Source organism: Euleptes europaea, chromosome 11 (genome assembly GCF_029931775.1).
Source record: "Euleptes europaea isolate rEulEur1 chromosome 11, rEulEur1.hap1, whole genome shotgun sequence".
NCBI lineage: Eukaryota > Metazoa > Chordata > Lepidosauria > Squamata > Sphaerodactylidae > Euleptes > Euleptes europaea.
This window is the reverse complement of record NC_079322.1, coordinates 33,398,361-33,418,435: the sequence shown is the minus strand read 5'-3', so window position 1 is coordinate 33,418,435 and position 20,075 is coordinate 33,398,361. Positions and strand designations below refer to the sequence as shown.

The 20,075-nt window shown below is 41.2% G+C and overlaps 1 protein-coding gene across 4 annotated transcripts in view; it reads left to right on the top strand.

Annotated features, from left to right (window-relative positions):
• The window catches only part of RBMS3 (RNA binding motif single stranded interacting protein 3), a 675,371-nt gene that overhangs the window by 202,303 nt on the left and 452,993 nt on the right, over positions 1-20,075 (top strand). For all 4 annotated transcript variants that reach the window (XM_056857449.1, XM_056857448.1, XM_056857446.1 and 1 more), the window contains exon 2: positions 15,291-15,460. In XM_056857449.1, the coding sequence (XP_056713427.1) occupies positions 15,291-15,460 (170 nt within the window). The remainder of the gene's footprint in view (positions 1-15,290; positions 15,461-20,075) is intronic.

Sequence of the window (20,075 nt, the reverse complement as noted above, 5' to 3'; positions counted from 1 at the left end):
AGAGCATTTTGAAATGGTGACAGCTACACTTAAGCACTGACATTCAGAGGAAAGTATGCACTTCTAGGCATCAGGAAGAAAGATTTGTTAAGCAGAGAGAAAACTGAACTTCTGGGAGAGTCCCAAGACTCACTAGTCCCGGGTGCTTTTAGATTCAAGTCTGGTAGTTCCTCAGAGACCAACAAGATTTTCAGGGTATGATGATTTGACTCTCATACTCCAAGAAAGTTGACCTGAAAGGTGCTACTGGACTTGAATCTAGCTCTACTGCAGACTAACATGGCTACCCTCTGAAAGTAGTCACTGGTGGTAGGGCTGACAAATGATTAGCTGACAAAGTTCTTAAAGAGGCTATAGAAAGATGGACTAGTAAAAGATAATTAAAAAAGGGTAAAGTATGAATGAGATCATGTCTACAGCAAGAAAACGTCTGCCCAGTAACAGGATTAACACTTCAGATCAGAAATATAGATTTCCTAGAATGTATTACAGTCAAAATCCACAACTGGCTCTGTTTATATGATAGGATTCAGACACAGGAAATCAAATACACACATATAATGGCAACCAGGCAGCTTAGAACAGGCTTGTGTTTGGCCTTAGTAACATGGAGCTGGTCAGGTTAACTTAACCAGACCTAGCTAACCTGTCAATTTTTCTGTAGCATCTGTTTCTGATCATGAGGAAACAGTTTGTAACTTGGCTGCTTTCCTCTGAAATGAAAGTTTTCCAGGTTCAGGGCTCCTGGATTTTCATTCATGAACAAAAATAAGACAGATTTGATTAGTAAGATCTAGTTGCAAAAAAAGCTGAGGATTCTTCCAAAGGTTAGGAACATAGTTATCACCTAAAGGTTTTCAATGGTTGACATCTTATTTAAAAGAAAACTAGGGGTAGGCCCACCATGTGGGATGCCATAATGGTGTTACAGCCTTATCTGCTAGGGGAAATAAGGATGTCACTGAGAAGGATATAGAGAGACTGCTGAATTACAACTAATAATGAAGCTTAAGACAGTGCACTCTCCTGGATTGAACAGAGATCTGAGATTCCTGTCTCATTACCAATGCTTATTTCTCCACTACTACTACCCCTCTGCATATCACACTTGCTAATGTAATTTACTTGCTTTTGACATTTACATTGCCATTGTGTGATTAATTAACTCTTCTCTACTTAAGGATAAATGGAATCACACTCTTGCTGTATCTGAAGAAGTGAGCTGTGGCTCACAAAAGCTCATACCCTGCCAGAAATTTTGTTAGTCTTTAAGGTGCTACTGGACTCTTGCTCTTTTCTATTGAGAAGAGTAGTAGTAGTTCAGTGGCTAAGCACAGGTGTTGTATGCAGAAGGTCTCAGGTTCAATCCATAGCATATTTAGGTTAAAATACTTGGGTTAAAATCCTTAAATTAAAAAAAGAGTTCAAGTAGACCTCTTATTTGCTAAAGACATTAGGAAGCCATGTCCAGTCAGAACAGACAATGCTGCAGTAGGAGCAGTGCAGTCCTATATGGAGTTACTCCAGTCTGAGCCCACTGAAATAAATTGGCTTTATCTGGGGAAACATCAGGGGTTACCGCAGTTGTATTCCCAGCGACGTATTAAGAGTTTGAAAACGTTATAAAAAATACTGTTTGCACTTTGTTTGGCCCCTTTAGGTGTGAAGACGTCTTCCAACCATTTATAAGCCATGGTATCAAAAAACCCTTTTAAAGCGATGGGGGTTACCACACTTTGTATTCCCAGCGATGTATTAAGAGTTTGAAAATGTTGTAAAAAATATCGCTTTAAAAGGGTTTTTGGATGCCACGGCTAACTCTTAATACATTGCTGGGAATACAAAGTGCGGTAACCCCCATTGGCTGTTACCGCACTAGGTATTCCCAGCGATGTATCAAGAGTTTGGAAATGTTACCAAAAGCATCGCTTTAAAAGGGTTTTTGGATGCCACGGCTAAAAAATGGTTGGAAGACGTCTTCACAGCTAAAGGGGCCAAACAAAGTGCAAACAGTATTTTTTATAACAGTTTCAAACTCTTAATACATCGGTGGGAATACATAGAAAGTGCGAACAGTATTTTTTATAACATTTCCAAACTCTTAATACATGGCTGGGAATACCTAGTGTGGTAACAGCCTGCCTAAGATTGCACTGTAAATGTAACATTGGTGTAATTCGGTGTAAGATAGCTTCATATGTTCATTCTTCCAATGTAGACCTTGTTCTATTCAGCATCCGTTGCTACTTTTGTGTTCTCTTTCCAATTGTTGAGCAAAATGTTACGCCCATTGAAAAGATCCTGAATATGTGCCCACTAGTGTAAGAGCTTTTGCTTTATGAAATATTAAAGTTCTCTTGCAGTAGAGGATAATTTTGGAATAATGATGACACGTAGACTCCTTATCACCCTGTCTGAAACTTTCAGTTTTCAGTCATAAAGCTTGGTAAAATTTCAAAGAAATATAAGAAATTACTTTTTTAAAAACGAAATATGGTGTGTAAAACACTCAAGTGGAATGCATTTGATTGCATTTTAAACATTAGGACAACTTATGACTAGACATGACAATGGGGAAGGTGGTCCATAGTTTGCTAAAATCAGCAACAAACTCTCATTAACATTAAAATGGCTAGATTGCTCTTCAGATATGTACCGTAGTTGAATGTTTTAAAAACCAACATGTTTCAAGATGAAAAGGAAGAGGCTGATGAAAATGATTTGAGCGTGCTTGGTGTTTGGGGGCAAGAAGCTTTCTGTCAAGTGAATTCTAAATATCCAGAACTATGAGGAGAGATTTGAATCTCCCTGAAGCGTAAAGCGTAAAAATTGTTATCCAAGTATCAATTTTTGAGGGAGGCATTGTGATATTCATTTCAGTAGCCAATGATTATCAAAGTACTCATGTTCTCTGAATACATCTCAGTTCGCCACATTAGGATGCTGATGGGTTATAGCTCCGTTAAGTTTTTAAATTGTTTAGATGGAGGATTTTGGTTCTTTTGTACTGTACTCTATAGCCCTGTTTAATTAGAACATTGATAGTGTGTGAAACTACTTGTAAGAGTAGTATGACATAGAACACTAAATACTCATACCATGATGTGTCTATGTTCTGTCTCTTTTTTTCCCCGTTTCCTGTTGCGGAGCAGATGAAATCTCTGTTGATTTATAAATAATATTGCTTTAGATCCTAGCTAACCATCCAATAAACAGCTTAGCAGAGTCTATACCGCTTTCAGTCTTCAGCTACAAATGAGTTGAATGCAGCTGTACTTTGTAGTGGACTTGTGGGTAAGATCTCATATGGAGAGGAATTATATGGTATCTCTCATGAATGTTTAGATTTCTTGGCATTTTTATATATAAAGTATATGGAAACCAGATGATGGTCTTTCTCTCTGGATAAAATTCTACCATGTACTTCTGGCAAAAACATACGGATTATAGCTAACTGTAAAAAGGAAAGCAAAATGCATGCTTTCTAAGTAAATGAGGTATATACATTTGATGTTGGTATTTACAACATTCTTTAATGAAGGAAGCCAGTTACTGGGCTCTGTGGAATTGGCTTATTTCTACTTCTATGTTCCTGCTCCACTGTGAGATGCTAGAACATTATGATATCCTCTTCATTTGGAGGATTCAGGATGAGATGTTTCAGGAGATAAGTAATATTTAAAAGATCATATAAAAATTACATCCTCAGCAGCTCTGTAAATCTGTAGAAGTGTGTCTGGTTTCTGTATAATACGTATTCAGCCCAGTATGATTTTTATGATTTGTAGAGCATCTGCTTTCCATGCAAAAAGTCCCTGGTTCGATTCCCTGCATCTTCAGGCAAAAGGATCAGACATGATGTAAAAGGCCTCTATCTGAGACCCTGGAGCACTGCTATTTGCCAAAGTAGACAATACTGACCTTGTTAGACCAAGGGTCTGACTGACTACAAAGCAGCTTTATGTGCATTGGTACAGAAAAAGTTGAAATCATTGATTGGCATTGGAGAGAGATATCATGTCAGATAACTCAGTCTTTCGCTCTCAGTCATCCTTGGGCCTTGCCTTTCTCCCTCATGTTTTAAAACAGCTCCTTCCCTTTGTAAGAAGACAAAAATAAGTAAAATGGCATGATGAGTCTGGTATCCAGACACACAGGCTAAGCCTGCATCCAACTTCTGAGATAAAACTTGGAATTCATTCTAGTTCTTCCTGACACTATATGTGTTATTCCAAAGAACATTGTTGGCTATGGAATTGGTACTTCTAGAATATTTTTCAAGATCTTTAGTTAGACTGGCTGACATTGAAATGAGACTGTGCCTTATTGGCTGTACAAGCTGTATCACTACATGAACTATAATGATTATTGAGATGACTTACCCATTGCATTGCTGGTGTCTGATTATTAGTGTTATTAAACTGTTTTCTTAGGCTGATTTCCATAATGTAGATAACGTATAAAAATTTGATTAGGACTCTTTGGGAATGGGCTGCATAAGCATAAAATGTTTTGTTTGCAAATGCTCCCTTTGGCATAATTTTTTGCCAATTTTCACTTGGTAATGTATCATTGTGAGTACAATTATCCATTAGGGATCTTGCATCCATTTTTGTGGCGTCAGTTTAAGAGTTGTATGTGGGGAGGTGGAACGGTTTTGCTTTTAATTTTGTTGAAACATGGGGCTGCCTCAAGATCTTACTTCTTATTGCAAATGGGTATCATGACTATTACAGATTACAAAAGAGTAAAAGCAGGATATTTTGCTCATCAAAAGATATTGAATATTGACTGCAACAAACATAATGATTTCAAAAGAATATTTTCTGGTCTTCAGGAGTGGTTGAAATTGCCGCTTGACGATTACTGTGAACATCTAGCTTACATGTTGTATTGGTTTATGTGAGAGTACACTCTTACAAAAAGCAGAAGGCTCTTCTATAATTATATTCAGAAATTTTTATGTATAGATATTCTGTACCTTCTATATCACTTCTATATATGCTTAGTATAGAAACATCAAACAGCTAATACTCAGTTGGGTTTCGTATACAGTTTTAGTATCCTAAAATCAGAGATAGATTGAAAAAAGGGTCCAGAATGGAATATTTAGTGGTGTTCTCTGAAATTACTCTAGGTTTCCCCACTTCGGTGGGGAAGTGCTGTCCCTGTTCCCGCATATAACTGTCCACTTGGTGTAGGAAACAGGGTAGGGCTTCCACTTTAGACCCCTCCAAAAACTGTCTCCACACCATAAGGGCATGGTGGACGGCAGCCGCTTCCTTTTCCCAGATTGGCCAGTTGAGCTGAGATTGCGCGAACTTCTTAGAGAAGTAAGCGCATGGATGCAGAAGACCATCCCTCCCTTGCTGTAAAATTGCACCCCCCATTGCCACGTCTGAGGCGTCAACCTGAACTATAAACATCTGATCAGGATCTGGGTGCTTTAATACTGGTTCAGAGGTAAACAGTTGCTTGAGAGTATCAAAGGACTACCATGGCTGAATTTCTTTCAGGAGTTCTTAAAGAACAAGAAAAGTTTTATAACCTGACTTGTAACTTATATGTATTGCCCTTTGGAGGTATATTGTTGTTGTTTTTTATCTCTGTCTTTTGGTATGCCAATAAAGGTTAATGAAATGAAATGAAATGAGAGTATCAAAGGCAGTTTGGCACTGGGGGGTCCAGTTGATTTTAGCTGAAGGCAACGTGGCGGCGTTGTTTTTCCCCTTAGTCTTAAGGAGATCCGTGATAGGGAGTGCGATTTGAGCGAAGTTGGGGATGAACCCCCTGTAGAAGTTAGCGAACCCCAGAAATTGCTGAACCTGCTTACGGGTGGAGGGTGGTTCCCAATCGGTTACCGACTGCACCTTGTCAGGATCCATGGTAAGTCCGTGGTGCGAAATTATATAGCCCAGGAAGGTTAACTGTTTTTGGTGAAATTCACACTTAAGACCCCTTAGCATAGAGCTGATTGTCTCTGAGGCGTTGCAATACTTCCCTTACCAAGGCATTGGTGTTCGTCCATAGTTTTAGAGTAAATAAGAATATAATCTAAATAAACCACCACGCCCCTATACAACAAGTCATGTAGGATCTCATTAATTAATTGCATGAAGACCCCAGGGACCCCTTTTAATCCGAAAGGCATCACTAAGAATTCATACATGCCAAAGCAACTGGAAAAGGCTGTGAGAGGTACATCGCTCTCACGAATCCTGATCCTGTAGTAGGCTTCCACCAAGTCAAGTTTTGTAAAGATACGCCCTTCCTTTAATTGTCCCAAGAGATCCGAGATCAGAGGGATGGGATAGGCATTGGATTGGGTGACTGCATTGAGTTTTCGGAAGTCGATGCATAAGCGCAAATCACCCATCTTTTTGCGCACAAAGAAGGCAGGGGCCGAAGAGGGGGCGGTAGACAGTCACACAGCCCGGATAACCTACAAGAACCAATGCTGCCTTTATTGTGTTATTTCTGGTTTATACATGTTAGTGATAATTTTGTTTGTTGTTTTATTGTTATGATTGCATGTTGCTTTTGGATCCTATGTGCTTTGACTTTGCAGGATATAATTTAAACAAATAAACAACATGATTGAGCCTTGAGTTCACATGCTTCCTTCCTCTTGCATCCACTCATATGGTCTGTTACCCTCTCTTTTGCCCAACAGTGGTTTGAGCTTGCCTTGGAAAACATCAGATGGCAAATCATAATTAGCCAGTTTGGGTGTGATAGCGGAAATTAGGAGGAGAACCCAAGCACATTAGAGGATTAAGAAAATAGTAGAGTCCACCTGAACCCAGTACTATGGTGTATTGCAATGCATTTTACATGTGTTTGCCCGTGATAAATGTTTAGAAACCAGTTGATGCAGAATGCTGCAGCCAGGATGTAGATTGGAATGGGTTGTAGGGAACAAATCACTCCATTTTTGGCCCTTTTCTACTGGCTCTCTATTTGTTTCCGGGCACAATTCAAAGTGCTGGAGTTGACCTTTAAAACCCTGTCTGTCTTGGGAATAGCATACCTGAAGGACCACCTACTCCTTTACTAACCTACCTGACCTCTGTGGTCATTGTTGGAGATCTTGCTTCAGGTGTCCCACCTTCTGAGTTTAGGTGTGTGGCAACCTGGGAGAGAGCCTTCTTAGTCATGGCACCAAAACTCTGGAACTCTCTCTCCATAAAGACTTGCCTGTCCCCTTCTGTTGCCGTCATCTGCCCGTGAGTGAAGACTTTTCTGTTTTGATTGGCATTTCCTCAGTGACCCCTCCTTCCTGCCCTGTTTTTTAATAGTTTTAATATTTTTGTATGGGTATTTTAGCTTTGTTTCAATTGCTTTAATGATGTGTTTTGGTTTTTAATGGCTTTTAAGATGTGTTTTTATTAAGGTTTTTTTTTTCCAGCTGTTAGCAGTTTTGGTGGCCTTGATCAGGGCAGAAAGGTGAGGTATAAATGTGTACATAAAAAACTTAAAAAAACTAAACTGGATGAGTAATAGAAATATCTAGAAGACATTGATCTGTTGGTACAAAAGGGAGACGTGTTATGGTCCCTCTCCTCCCTTCTGTAGATAAGGTACGTGGTCCCATCGACTGTGTTCCCCTTCTAGGGTAGTAGTGCTGAAAACTGGAGGCATCAGTAGCTACTATGTTGTTTGTTCTATTGATTTCCAGCAGTAGCAATCTTATTTGTAAATGCATTTTTGTAAACCGATCTGTACTTCACTATGGGCACGAGGCCCCGTTTTCTTAAGGTAGGAAGGCTTGCTAGGACAAAAGTTGACACTCTGAGAACTATGGTAGATGGAAAATATGGGCAGTTTTGGTCAGTGATGCTAATGCTTTAACATCTTTTCTTTCATCCACTATTAATGTAATCCTTCAGTTCAAGTAGTAGCAGAAGTTTAGGGTTCAAATACTGTTGGCAATTATACTACGAGTCATTGAACTCTGCCGCACAGATCAGATTATGGGACTGTTTATCCTCAAGTTAAATAGCTGATGCTACAGCAGTTTTCTCTGTCTTCAGTGAAGTTCACTAAAAGTAATTATTTATACAGTGTAAATAATAAGAGAATCACCAGCTGGGCAATATGTTATTAATACTTATGTAAAGGCTAGCAATCCCCCAAGGGGGGAAAAAGGCTGAAATGTTTCATTTGATCACAGCATCTTTCTTAGAGGCGAATCAGCCTTCTTAGCAATATTGGTCAATAGGTGAATCTGGTATCTGGTATGATTCATGCTCACATTGATCTTGCGAAATCATTCTTGTGCACAATGAATTTTTGGAGATTATTCCTGAAAGACAGCTGTGAAAACAAATGGCTGGCCTTTATATCATCATCATTATTCCTTCATTGGCATAAAAACTTAATACCCAAGGGGTACAAAAGGAATGGAGATATTAAAAAGTGCCCTTTATGGCATAGTTAAAAGACAGTTACATCAAATAGTGCTGTTTGTTGATACTGCCATCTAATTAACAATTTGGCAGTCTTTTAAAAAAAACTTTAAAAACTGTGCAACCGTCTCCAATATATGGGGCGAACGATTGTTCAGTAAATAGAAAACGTTAAAAGAATCTGAGATTTTCTGTCTATTAACCAACAGGGGGTTTAAAAGTTTGTTGTGAGATTCTGGGTAGAAACTACAATAAAATAAGACATGAGCAACAGTTTCAATACAATTGTTGCCACAAGGGCAAAGCCTGTCAGACAGAGGAATTTTCTGAAATCTGCCTTCTAGTAGCGCAGATGGCAAAACATTAAATCTGGCCAGAGAAATGGCTTTACATTGAGAAGGATCACACAGGTGAGATAAGTATGGGGAGGGCTGATAAACATCAAAAGGTACCCCTAAATTTGATGGGGAGCACGTTTTATTAGCAGCGCTGTTTAGGTCTTGAAGTCCTATATCTAAGAGTCTGCATTTTATCCTTTGAAAAGCTTCTGCCTCAGTAAGCATAAGCAAGGAGTCGAGGTTAAAGCCAATAGATTGAATTTTGCTCTCAATATGTTGAAGCCATGTAGAAGCATGTGACTCCATGAGCATATAGTAGATAAGGGAAGAGGAATCTGCCTTAAAATGGAGGCATAACCAGAATTTTACAGTCATGAGCCACGCTCTTGTTTCAAGTAGCATTTGGGCTGGCCTTTATAATTAACCAGGTTTACTTATTTATTTATTTACATATCACCTTTCTCGCCAGTGGGAAACAAAAGCAGCTGACATTGTTCTCCTCTCTTCCATTTGATCCTCATAACAACTTTTTGAGGTCAGGCACTGTGTGCGACTGGCCTCAAGTTACCCTATCATGAAAGCTTGCAGGGTGGAGATTCAATCACTGGTCTCCCAGATTGTAGAAGAAGAGTTGGTTTTTATATGCTGACTTTCTCTACCACTTAAGGAAGAATCAAACCAGCTTGCAATCCCCTTCCCTTCCCCTCCCCACAACAGACACCCTGTGTGGTAGGGGGGCTGAGAGTGTGTGACTAGCCCAAGGCCACCCAGCTGGCTTCATGTGTAGAAGTGGGGAAACAAATCCAGTTCACCAGATTAGCCTCCGCTGCTCATGTGGAAGAGTGGGGAATCAAACCTGCTTCTCCAGATCTAAGTCCACTGCTCCAAACCACTGCTCTTAACCACTATACCACGTTGGCTCCTAGCCTGACACTACACATACTCTCTGTTACATTGTACAAGAGGCTTTCCCCCCACAAATATACATTTCTTACAGGAAATAACATTTGCACAAAAAAGTTTTTTCCCTTCTGACCATAAATGCTTATGTCATAACAATGTCTACATGTAGCTAGCTCATTGTGTTCCTCATCTTTGTTAAAGAAAATTATAATCCTGTATACAAGAATAGGTGGTCTCAAAGTATCTGCCCTTCATTCCACTCATTAACTACATCTATCCACTGTAGAGATCACTGAATGAAGCGGTGTCTAGTGGCATCTTTAACATTATTTATTCCAGCCAGAGCTCACTTCATCAGTTGTCTAGGAGTTTAAATCCATCATGCTGATTATGCACACAACAGAAAGGAGGGTGGTGGAGTGCTACAGAAAATAAGTTGATTCTGTATAGTATCCAACCTGGAGTAGAAAGTTCACTCAGCATGGGTGTGAGACAATCCCAACTGATGTTCAGGAGGCAAAATGTAAAACCTAGAGTAGGATGAAATATGATTAGGAGATCCAACAGGAAGTTACAGAGATATAGTTGAATCATAAACATCAGTAGCAAGCCATTAGCGCTTGTTGCGATTATGGAATCTGTTCTGGAGTCTACCAGTACAGAGGCCTGGAATGGCTGAGTGGATCCCAGTAACCTCGGCCCCATTTGGATATGCTAATGAAGAGAAAGAGTGAGAGAAAGCTGCAAAGTTTGGGCTTCATAGGAGGCCATTTTCAGAAAGGTTTAGTGTGGTGGCCGTTGGGCTTATCAGGTTTCTGGCTGGCCACCTGACCTATGAGCAGCGAAGTTCCAGTTTTGAACATCCATCATGTGTCTCTGCTGCTCATTCCCTCTTTGGATTACTTTCTGCCTGGACACCAACATGCTTGGCTTGGGAATTATATCTTTGCCTGGATTTGCATGGAGGGACAGCTATTGCCTCACTTAAGCATTTTGCGATGCCTCTTAGCTTAGAAAAAAGGTGAGTAAGGGGAGACATGATAAAGGTCTAGAATATTATGCATGGTGCGGAGATAGTGGACAGGGAGAGGTTTCTCTCATAATACTAGAACGCAGGGTCATTGCTAAAACTGAAGGGTGAGAGATTCAAAACAGACAAAAGGAAGTATTTTTTTCACACAGTACGTAGTTAAATTGTGGAACTCTCTGCCCCAGGATGTGGTGATGGCTGTCAACTTGGAAGGCTTTAAGAGGGAAGTAGACATGTTCATGGAGGATAGGGCTATCTATGGCAAGTAGTCAAGATGGATACTAGACATGATGCATACCTATTCTGTCCAGTATCAGAGGAGCATGCCTATTATATAAGGTGCTGCAGAACACAGGAAGAATAATGCTGCTGCAGTTGTCTTGCTTGTGGGCTTCCTAGAAACACCTGCGGACAGTGGGCATCACAGAGTCCCCGGGGCCAGTGGCTGAGGGCAAGCCCATGCAGCGGGCAGACTTGACATCTTCAGATGGCAGTGGAGTGGTGGTAGCATAGACTGGGGAGGGTGCGGGAGCCAGAGGCAAGCACCTGGAGGGGCTGATTGCTGTCATAAGGGATGTAGGGGAGGGACAGGAGCACATTGAGAGGCTGCTGGAGGACCAGTCAGAGGCAATTCAGGCCCCCACATGATGCCCTATCCCTTGCTCCACTGCCAGCAGGGGTAGTGCAGGGGCGCCCTTGGCGGCATGGGAGTCCTTCTGGTAGGCACAGCCATTGGTGAGCAGAGGACATTTGCGATGCACCGACTCCCTGTGACATCTCCACCTTCCCCTTTTAAGTTGTGGGCACCTACTGCTCCATATGGGAATCGAGTCTGGTTTGGGGTGTTCATGGTGGGGGGGGGATGCTGTGGCCCATGGCAACACTGGCAGGTGGCCAGGGACCTCTGGTGGGACTTGTACCCATTAAAGGTCTGTGTGCCACTGACAGCAAGCCAACATCCCCGGCAATGCCCTTTTCACCCCTGGGCTCTGATGGGCACTTGTCTTGGCCCCATGCCAGGTGGCCTCTGATTGGTTCTAGCTGCCCTGTCCGTCATGGCCCTGCCACCTTGCCAGAACACCTCCAAGGAACATCGTGGCACGGATGCTGGGGACTTGCGGCCTCTTAAAGCCTGCTACTGAAGCTTATTTCCTGCCGGCCACTGCCTGAACAAACCCTACAGGGAGCAGACTAGCGGTGCTGCAGTTACACCATGGTTGGCTGCGGCAGCCTTCAGGATTGCTCTGGCTATCTCGATCCAGTGTACAGTACAGTGTATCTGCCTCAGCTTTCAGATTGCTGCGGAAGCTGTTTTGATACAGAGCGAGCACCATTGTAACTAGAATTGTACTGAAATCACGATCGATTGTGATTGCTGAGTTCATACATTATATTTGCTCATATAACAAATAGAAACAAACAAAAAAACATTCTCTAGCAGTCTCTTTTTAAAAATGTTATTTTAAAGGAGACTTGTTTCTTTCGTTTCCAGTAGTGATCAGGTAATTCTCCAGTTATAGTGAGTCTTCGTTCTCCCAACGGAAATAAAAATGTTATGATAAAAAGAGCATTTCCCTCGGTGAACTGCATCCATGGCTGATGCATTCAAAACCAATAATTCCATTTATGTTCCCAGGTAACTAAACATTTGAGTAGTTGCCTTAAAAAAGCAGAACGAAAAATTGCTATGGCACATTGTTCTTGGACTGTTGTTTTTTCCCAGTTGGCACTTGTCTTTGATGTCTGAAGTTGCTCTGAGAATGTCATATAAATGAAAAATAATACTTTTATTGTCACATCTAAACCTGCCCTTAAGGTACTAGCAACCAAATTATAATTATTATCTGATCACCCTTACAACAGATCTTTAGTTACATAGTTCCTTTCTAGTATTGTTGCCCTGGTGTGGCTGCATAGAGGATGAGGGAGACCATCAGTCCTACGGTGTATGTTTAAGATAGTACAGTATCATGTATAAATACTTTATCTTTATCAACAGCTCTACAGAGACATTGAGGAGAAAAATGACTTGCGAAAATAGGTCACTGTTCATTTGTCCTGTGCACCAGGGTGAATACATGTTTCTTAAGCAGCATACCAATGTTCTGTTTGTTAAAGTGTATTTTATCTCTAGGGGATTGTACAAAGTACGATCACGGCTGGGTTACAGAGAAGTACTTTGGTCCCAACACTTCATGTTCCCCACAGTGTTAAAATATGTTCCTCTATTATTAATGCTATCCAAAGCTCTTTTCTTGGCGCCATAATGCCTGCCTCCCTCCCCCTTCCCCAGGGATCAAGTGTAAATTTTCCTTGCATAAGAACCTGCCGGATTGTAAAAATACCCACCTTTTGGGTTAATTTATTAATAGAATTATAATATACCAAAGAATTACATAAATGACAGAACTTTTACTACCACTAATAGGGTTGCCAACCTCCAGGTACTAGCTGGAGATCTCCTGCTATTACAACTGATCTCCAGCTGACAGAGAGCAGTTCACCTGGAGAAAATGGCTGCTTTTGCAATTGGACTCTATGACTGAAGTCCCTCCCCTCCCCAAACCACACCCTCCTCAGGCTTCCCCCAAAAAACCTTCCGCTGGTGGCAAAGACGGACCTAGCAACCCTAACCACTAAGCATAACATTATTTTTGTGTAATTGTGAAGTATTTTACTGTTTATATCCAGGGTTTCAAACTCTGGCTTGGGAAATTCCCTAGATTTGAGGACAGTGCCTAGGGAGGGTAGAGGTTGGAGAGAGGAGAGAGCTCAGCAGGGATATGATGCCATAGCATCTACCCTCCAAAGTTGCTCTTTCCTCCAGCAGAACTGATCTGTGTTGTCTGGAGATGAGTTGTAATTCCAGGAGCACCCGGGCCCCAGGGAGGGGCTGTGGCTCAGTGGTAGAGAATCTGCTTGGCATGCAGAAGGTCCCAGGTTCAATCCATGGCATCTCAGTTAAAGGGACTAGGCAGGTAGGTGGTGTGAAAGACTCCTGCCTGAGACCCTGTAGAGCCGCTACCGGTCTGAGTAGACAATATTGACTTTGATTGTCCAAGGGTCTAATTCAGTATAAGGCAGCTTCATTTGTTCTTATGTTCACCTGGAGGCTGGTAACCTTAGAGCAGGGGTGTCAAACATAAGGCCTGCGAGCTGGATCTGGCCCCTTGAGAGCTCTTATCCGACCCACAAGCCAGCCGAGGAAGCCCCTCCCACCGGCTCCTGATCTGGGCTGGCGAGGCATGGCCGGGCCCAACCAAGTGGTATTTATGTCATATCTGGCCTTCGTAACAGTTGAGTTCAACATCCCTGCCTTAGAGTTAACCCGAAATGCAATATATAAGGCCACGTTCCCTCTTTCCTGCCACCCCAAAACTTTGACTTTTTCCAGAATTATTTTCTAGCAGTATTTCCTAATAACATACCAGATGGATACCACGATGGTGCTGGTTTTCTAATATTTCTTGGACTTTGGTTATTACTTATATATTATTTGTTACAACAGCTACGGTAGAAACAAATTTCATTATTTTGACAGTCCATAGTGAGCACTGAACAAGAGAGGACATGCTTTTCTCCTGGAATAAGTTCTTATTTTCCACTTTTCCTTATATATCTGAAACAAGATCATGGGTTGTTGACAAATGCTTGTTGGTCTTTACACTGAGAGGCATAGGAGAGAAATTTTTTGCTTAGACCTCCAATCACATCCTTCTGCTACATGCAAATATATTTCCCTTGCAACCTCTGTTTTCTTTGCGCATTCTCATTCCAGGTGTATTATGTGGTGGTTTGAAAGTGTTGTTGATAAATGTGCTTTGGGGTGGAGTGGAGGAAATCTTACTATAAGAGAACTGATAGCGCTCGTGATTCCAGACGGGTAGCCATATTAGTCTTTAAGGTCCCACCGGACTTCTGTTTTATTTTGCTGCTACAGACTAACAGTTTATTCCAGTATGAGCTACATTTTATGTTGATCCTGCTTTGCCTACTCTCAGCCATTCTGAGGGAATGGATCCCTTTTTTAAAATGGCTTTGGTTTTAAACCATGTTCTGTGTGTTCCATATCCCGCATCCCCACCTTTCTGTGGTCAATATAAACACATTGATCTAATTGATATAAATTTCAGTGCATTTGATGAAGTGAGCTCTGACTCATGAAAGCTTGTGCTAGAATAAAATATTTATTATTGAAGTCAGTGGGTTTGGAAGGGTGTAACTCTGCTTAGTATAGCACTGCAAGGTGCCGCTGGATTCTTGCTTTGTTTTGCTGCTTCTTAGAATGTAGGCTTGTCAATTGCATCTGGGGAAATTCCTGGAGATATGGGGTGGTGCCCACCCCCTGAAGCTGCCATTTCGTCTGGCGGAAGTGATCCCTGCTATCGAGAACTCAGTTGCAATTCCAGGAGAACCCCAGCTCCCGCCTGGAGGTTGGCAGCACTGTTATAATGTGTATTGAAAAATACAGCAATGTTTACCTGATCACCAGTAATAAAGACTTAAAAGAAGTGACTCCAGAGCTGCCATTAAGGCCACATGGTTGCTTTTCCTGTGCCGTTGGCGGTGGTACTTCATTTTTTTTCCAATCGCTCTCTCTCTTGCTTTCAGCATTCCTATGCACCAGCTCCCCACCCCATGGCTCCTCCCAGCCCTAGCACGAACAGTAGCAACAACAACAGCAACTGCAGCAGCGGGGAACAGTTGAGTAAAACCAACTTGTACATCCGAGGCCTTCCACCAGGCACCACTGACCAGGACCTTATCAAGCTGTGCCAGCCGTAAGTAAAGCAATTTGTTATCCTTCAGACTGAAATGCGGGTGCTTGACTGTCACATTTACAAGGACAAATTGTCCCAAACAGCTTCTAACCTCACACAGGCAGGTTTATTTATGTGCAAATGAAGTAGTTAGGTGCATGGTATGCCCTGTCAGTGGCTAACACCTGATAAAGGATAACTTGCATCTTTAGCTCAAGTGTGATAAAAATCTCCCTGACAACCCAGTGCTGGCAAGAAGCATAATTTGACCTGCCGAGTCTTTGGTGAGAATGAAGGGAAGACTGCCTCTTGATCCCAGGCGGGGTATGCATTAGTGGTTGCTAGGGAAACTTGCTGTGGTAGAGAAGAGAATATAAGATAAGAACACAGCGTACAGAGATCCCTATAATGTGATTGGAGCAGTAACTTTTTAGGAATGACCTCTTGAAGATTTTTCACTGCCAAATTAACAAGTTAGATTTTTTTTTTTAAAGTCAGAAGAAATACCCAGAATAGTCTTATTTGGGGTGGGGGGGACACTTTGAAAGAACTTGGATGTATTAGTGTCATTTGCTTCTGCGTAATACTCTGCGCTGAATTTTATAGGACGTACCAGTGAACAATAGTGTGCATGCAACCAAACATTAGCCATTTCTGTGCTTTTAGATGGCTCCTGCTGTTTTAACAACTGCTCATTTATTATTGGTGCTACTGTTTAAACTGGATTTTAAAAAAGAAAAATTAACGTTGTTAATTTTAATGTTTTTGCTACTCATTTAAAAAATTGTTTTTATAAAATGTAAGCCACCTTGTGTCCTAAAGTTACTTTGATATGATGCTGCAGGTACAGCAGTGTTTTGAGAGATGTTTCCTGGAATAAACCTGTAAAACATGGAGGGGAGATGTGGTTCTTCAAACCATGTAGCCATAGTCAATTACAGTTCCCAGCACATTTGAGACACTGAGGTAGTGTGTTGAACTAGGGCTGAGAATACCTGGGTTCCAATTCCTATTTAGTTGTGAAGTTCACTGAGCGTCCTTTGGCCAGTCCTTTTCTCTCAGCTAACCTTCCTCACAGAGTTGTTATGGGGACAAAATGGAGACAAAAGGAAACCTTGTACATTGTACATTGAGCTAGTGTGGTGTAGTGGTTAAGAGCAGTGGTTTGGAGCAGTGGACTTCAATCTGGAGAACTGGATTTTATTCCCCACTCCTCCACATGAAGCCAGCTGGGTGACCTTGGGCTAGTCACAGATCTCTTAGAGCTCTTTGAACCCCACCTATCTCACAGGGAGGGGAAAGGAAGGTGCTTGTAAGCCGGTTTGATTCTCCCTTAAGTGTTAGAGAAAGTTGGCATATAAAAACCAACTCCTCTTCCTCCTCCTCCTCCTCCTTCTTCTTGATTCTTACCAGTTGTCTCTAAATCTCTAGAGAGGTTCAGCTCCACATTCAAGAAATATGGGTTTATTCATGATGACAAGCATCTCCTACTTTTGGAATGGGGAAATGCTGGGCCCTGGGAATCGAGTGCCATAAATAATTTCAGTCTCTTGTAAAGAGTTGTCATTTCATAAATAGAATGTAGATTAAAATTCACATATCCCATTTCAGCATATCACTGTGGGATTTCTGATTCTTTGATTTAGCATTATCTTCAAACGTTTTTGACAAATTTTATAAAATCCCACAAGCACTTAGTTGTAATTAGAGATTGCTGGTAACCATGTAAATCCAAAGAAAACCCCCAAAATAAAAGCTGTGCACAGTCCTAATAAAAATATTGCATGGCTTTTGTTTTCTGGTGATCAGGCCTCTTCATTCCCATTTCTTCTGTCAGCAGCTCTTGCTAGCCTAGGGACTGCTGATGTTTCTCCACAGTCCCTTTTCCAACCAGATAAAAGGAAGTATTTCTTCACACAAAGCACAGTTAAATTGTGGAACTCCCTGCCCCAGGATGTGGTGATGGCTGGCAACTTGGAAGGCTTTAAGAGGGGAGTGGACATGTTCATGGAGGATATGGCTATCCATGGATACTAGACATGATGCATGTCAAGATGGATACTAGACATGATGCATACCTATTCTGTCCATTATCAGAGGAGCATGCCTATTATATTAGCTGATGTGGAACACAGGCAGGATAATGCTGCTGCAGTCATCTAGCTTATGGGATTCCTGGTTGGCCTCTGTGGGAACAGATTGCTGTTCTGATCCATCATGGCTTTTCTTATGTTCTTTCCATTAGCCCCTTCTTTCTCCAGTGTTTTATGCCCTTCTGTTGTTTGGATGTTGCTCTCCACAGCAACATCTGTCTCATGGCTACTGTGTCCTCTTCCCCTAGTCCCCCTGATCTCTGGGACCCTCTGCTCCCTGCAGTTTCTCAGCCTGCGTGAGGGTTTTCTACAGCCCAGGTAACCCTGTCTTCCCAGGAGCTGACATCAATTACATCAAAAGAGAAAACCAGGAGACGAGGGGATTGGAATGGGCTATCAGTTGGTGGAAGAGATCGAGTGATAAATGGTTGGAGTGGGCAATCTGGGCTCTGTTCCTAGAAATTGACAAGTAGAACAGGAAAATAATAGCTTCTCCCTATTGTTTGTCCCTGGGACTTGTTTTTCAGAGGAATGCTGGCACTGCACACGAAGGTTCTGTTTAGTTAACATGGCTGATAGCTCTTGATGGAACTGCTCTCCATAAATGCATCTAATTCTTTTCGCAGTTGTGGAAGTTAATAGACATACCACACATCTCTGCAGTGAGCTATGCATTGTATGATGGCATGAGAGTATGTACAGCTTTGTTTTGTATGGCTGCCTGAATTTGGTTTTCCTTTTCCATCTGCCAGTGTTGGAAGTCTGGGGTGGAAGGAGAGGAGCAATGCAGAGTATCCAAGCCAGGTTCCAGTCTTCCCTCATTTACTTGTGTTTGAGGCAAGAGCAATGAATGAGATGAGTGATTAAGGCAATTGTAGATATTAATGGTGACAGTAGATGCAGATGGTAAAAACAGCCAGCTGGGGTCTAGAAGGGGAAGATGCTTAACTTCTCAAAGCTGTGCATATATTCTCTTAGCCTCATGATGGTTTGGTTCATTTAGTTTTGCTTTTAAGACCTATCTACTAGATTTTTAAGAATTTGTTGCCTGATCTCTCCACTATTAGAGGTATGCTTCTGTGTATGCTGCACAGTTTTAATTAGTCTTTGTATGATGCTGTATGGTCCTGGCCTTAGATTTTAGGAAGCAGAAGAAAGAAGGTTTTCATATTTGACCGGCGCCATTCCCATTTAAGCATCTTGACACGTCTACATCTCAATGGTATGTTTTTTTTTACAGCACATAGTACACACAGAATAGAAAATAGCAGGCTCAAGCGCCAGTGACGCTCATACTGCAGAGTCCATTACGCATGATGCCAGACATTTTTGACAAATGGATCGACACCATCAAACCTTTTTATCAATTTAAGGGTAACCTTGTCACAGTAATCTGTCAAACAGCACAGATGTAACTACAGGAAAACAAGTCATCATGAACTCTGTGGTAACCAAGTAAATAAGAAGAAATACTGCTGGATGCTTTTCCTTTGTTGTTTTACTTCTGATACAGAGGAAATACTTTCGAAAAGTTTACAGCTGAAATTCGCTCAACTTCTTTTAGGCAGTTGGGGGTGGGGAGGAAGATCTACATTTCCTGCATACCGCAAGTACAATTGTGTTCTCATGAATTAGTCCAATAATAGTTAGGAATGAATCATGTTCCCTATGGCATTCAACTTTTATTATTGCCTTCTATATCTCTGGGGATTTGTTTGTTTTGTTTAAATTTCTTGATTGATGGGGTTTAATAATACTTAGGGATGGTGGCCAAACTTACAGCATTGTAGTATGGCCTTCTCAATCTCTCCCAGTAAATTTTCAATATCTGTTTTCCTCTCCAAACCTAAATATGTGCAAAATCTATAAGTGACTCTAACTACGGCTTTGTTTCATTGCCAATATTATATTTACTTGGTCAGTATTTAAATGGTACTCCCTGTTTGGCCTGAGGACTTCAGAGGGACCATTCTAAGCAAACAATTTGGCAACTGTGAGCTACATATATAAATTAAAAAACAAGTGAATACCACTAATATTAAAAACAACAGTTAAAATTTACATCTGTGTGCATGACATTAAATATTTAAACTGTATGAATAAGCTTATTCTTCTTTGATCTGGCCATCTGTTTTATACTTTTGCATACTTTAAACAACATTCCTGTAAGCCAGTTCTTTCCTCAGACCATAAATCTGAAAAGTCTAAGGCTGAAATCCTAATACCATTTATACCAGAACTGTATCAGTACCTCTAATAGCACTGCTATAGTGTACATGGATTAATGATTCCAGCCATTGTATAACTGAAATAATGCTGGTCTGGATATCTCTTTTCTGTCATTGCCTATTTTATTCTCTTTACTCATGTTAGGTTCAACAGTCAGATTTGATTTCTTGGTGATGCTGGCTGAAATCAAACAGTTTAATTAAGTACAACGAAAATAATTATCCCTAAAGACATAAATCTGAGAAGCACTCAGGCAAAGTCCTCCAGAAGACAAAGCTGAGCTTGACTCTACCATTTAAATGTCTGAGCTTCCT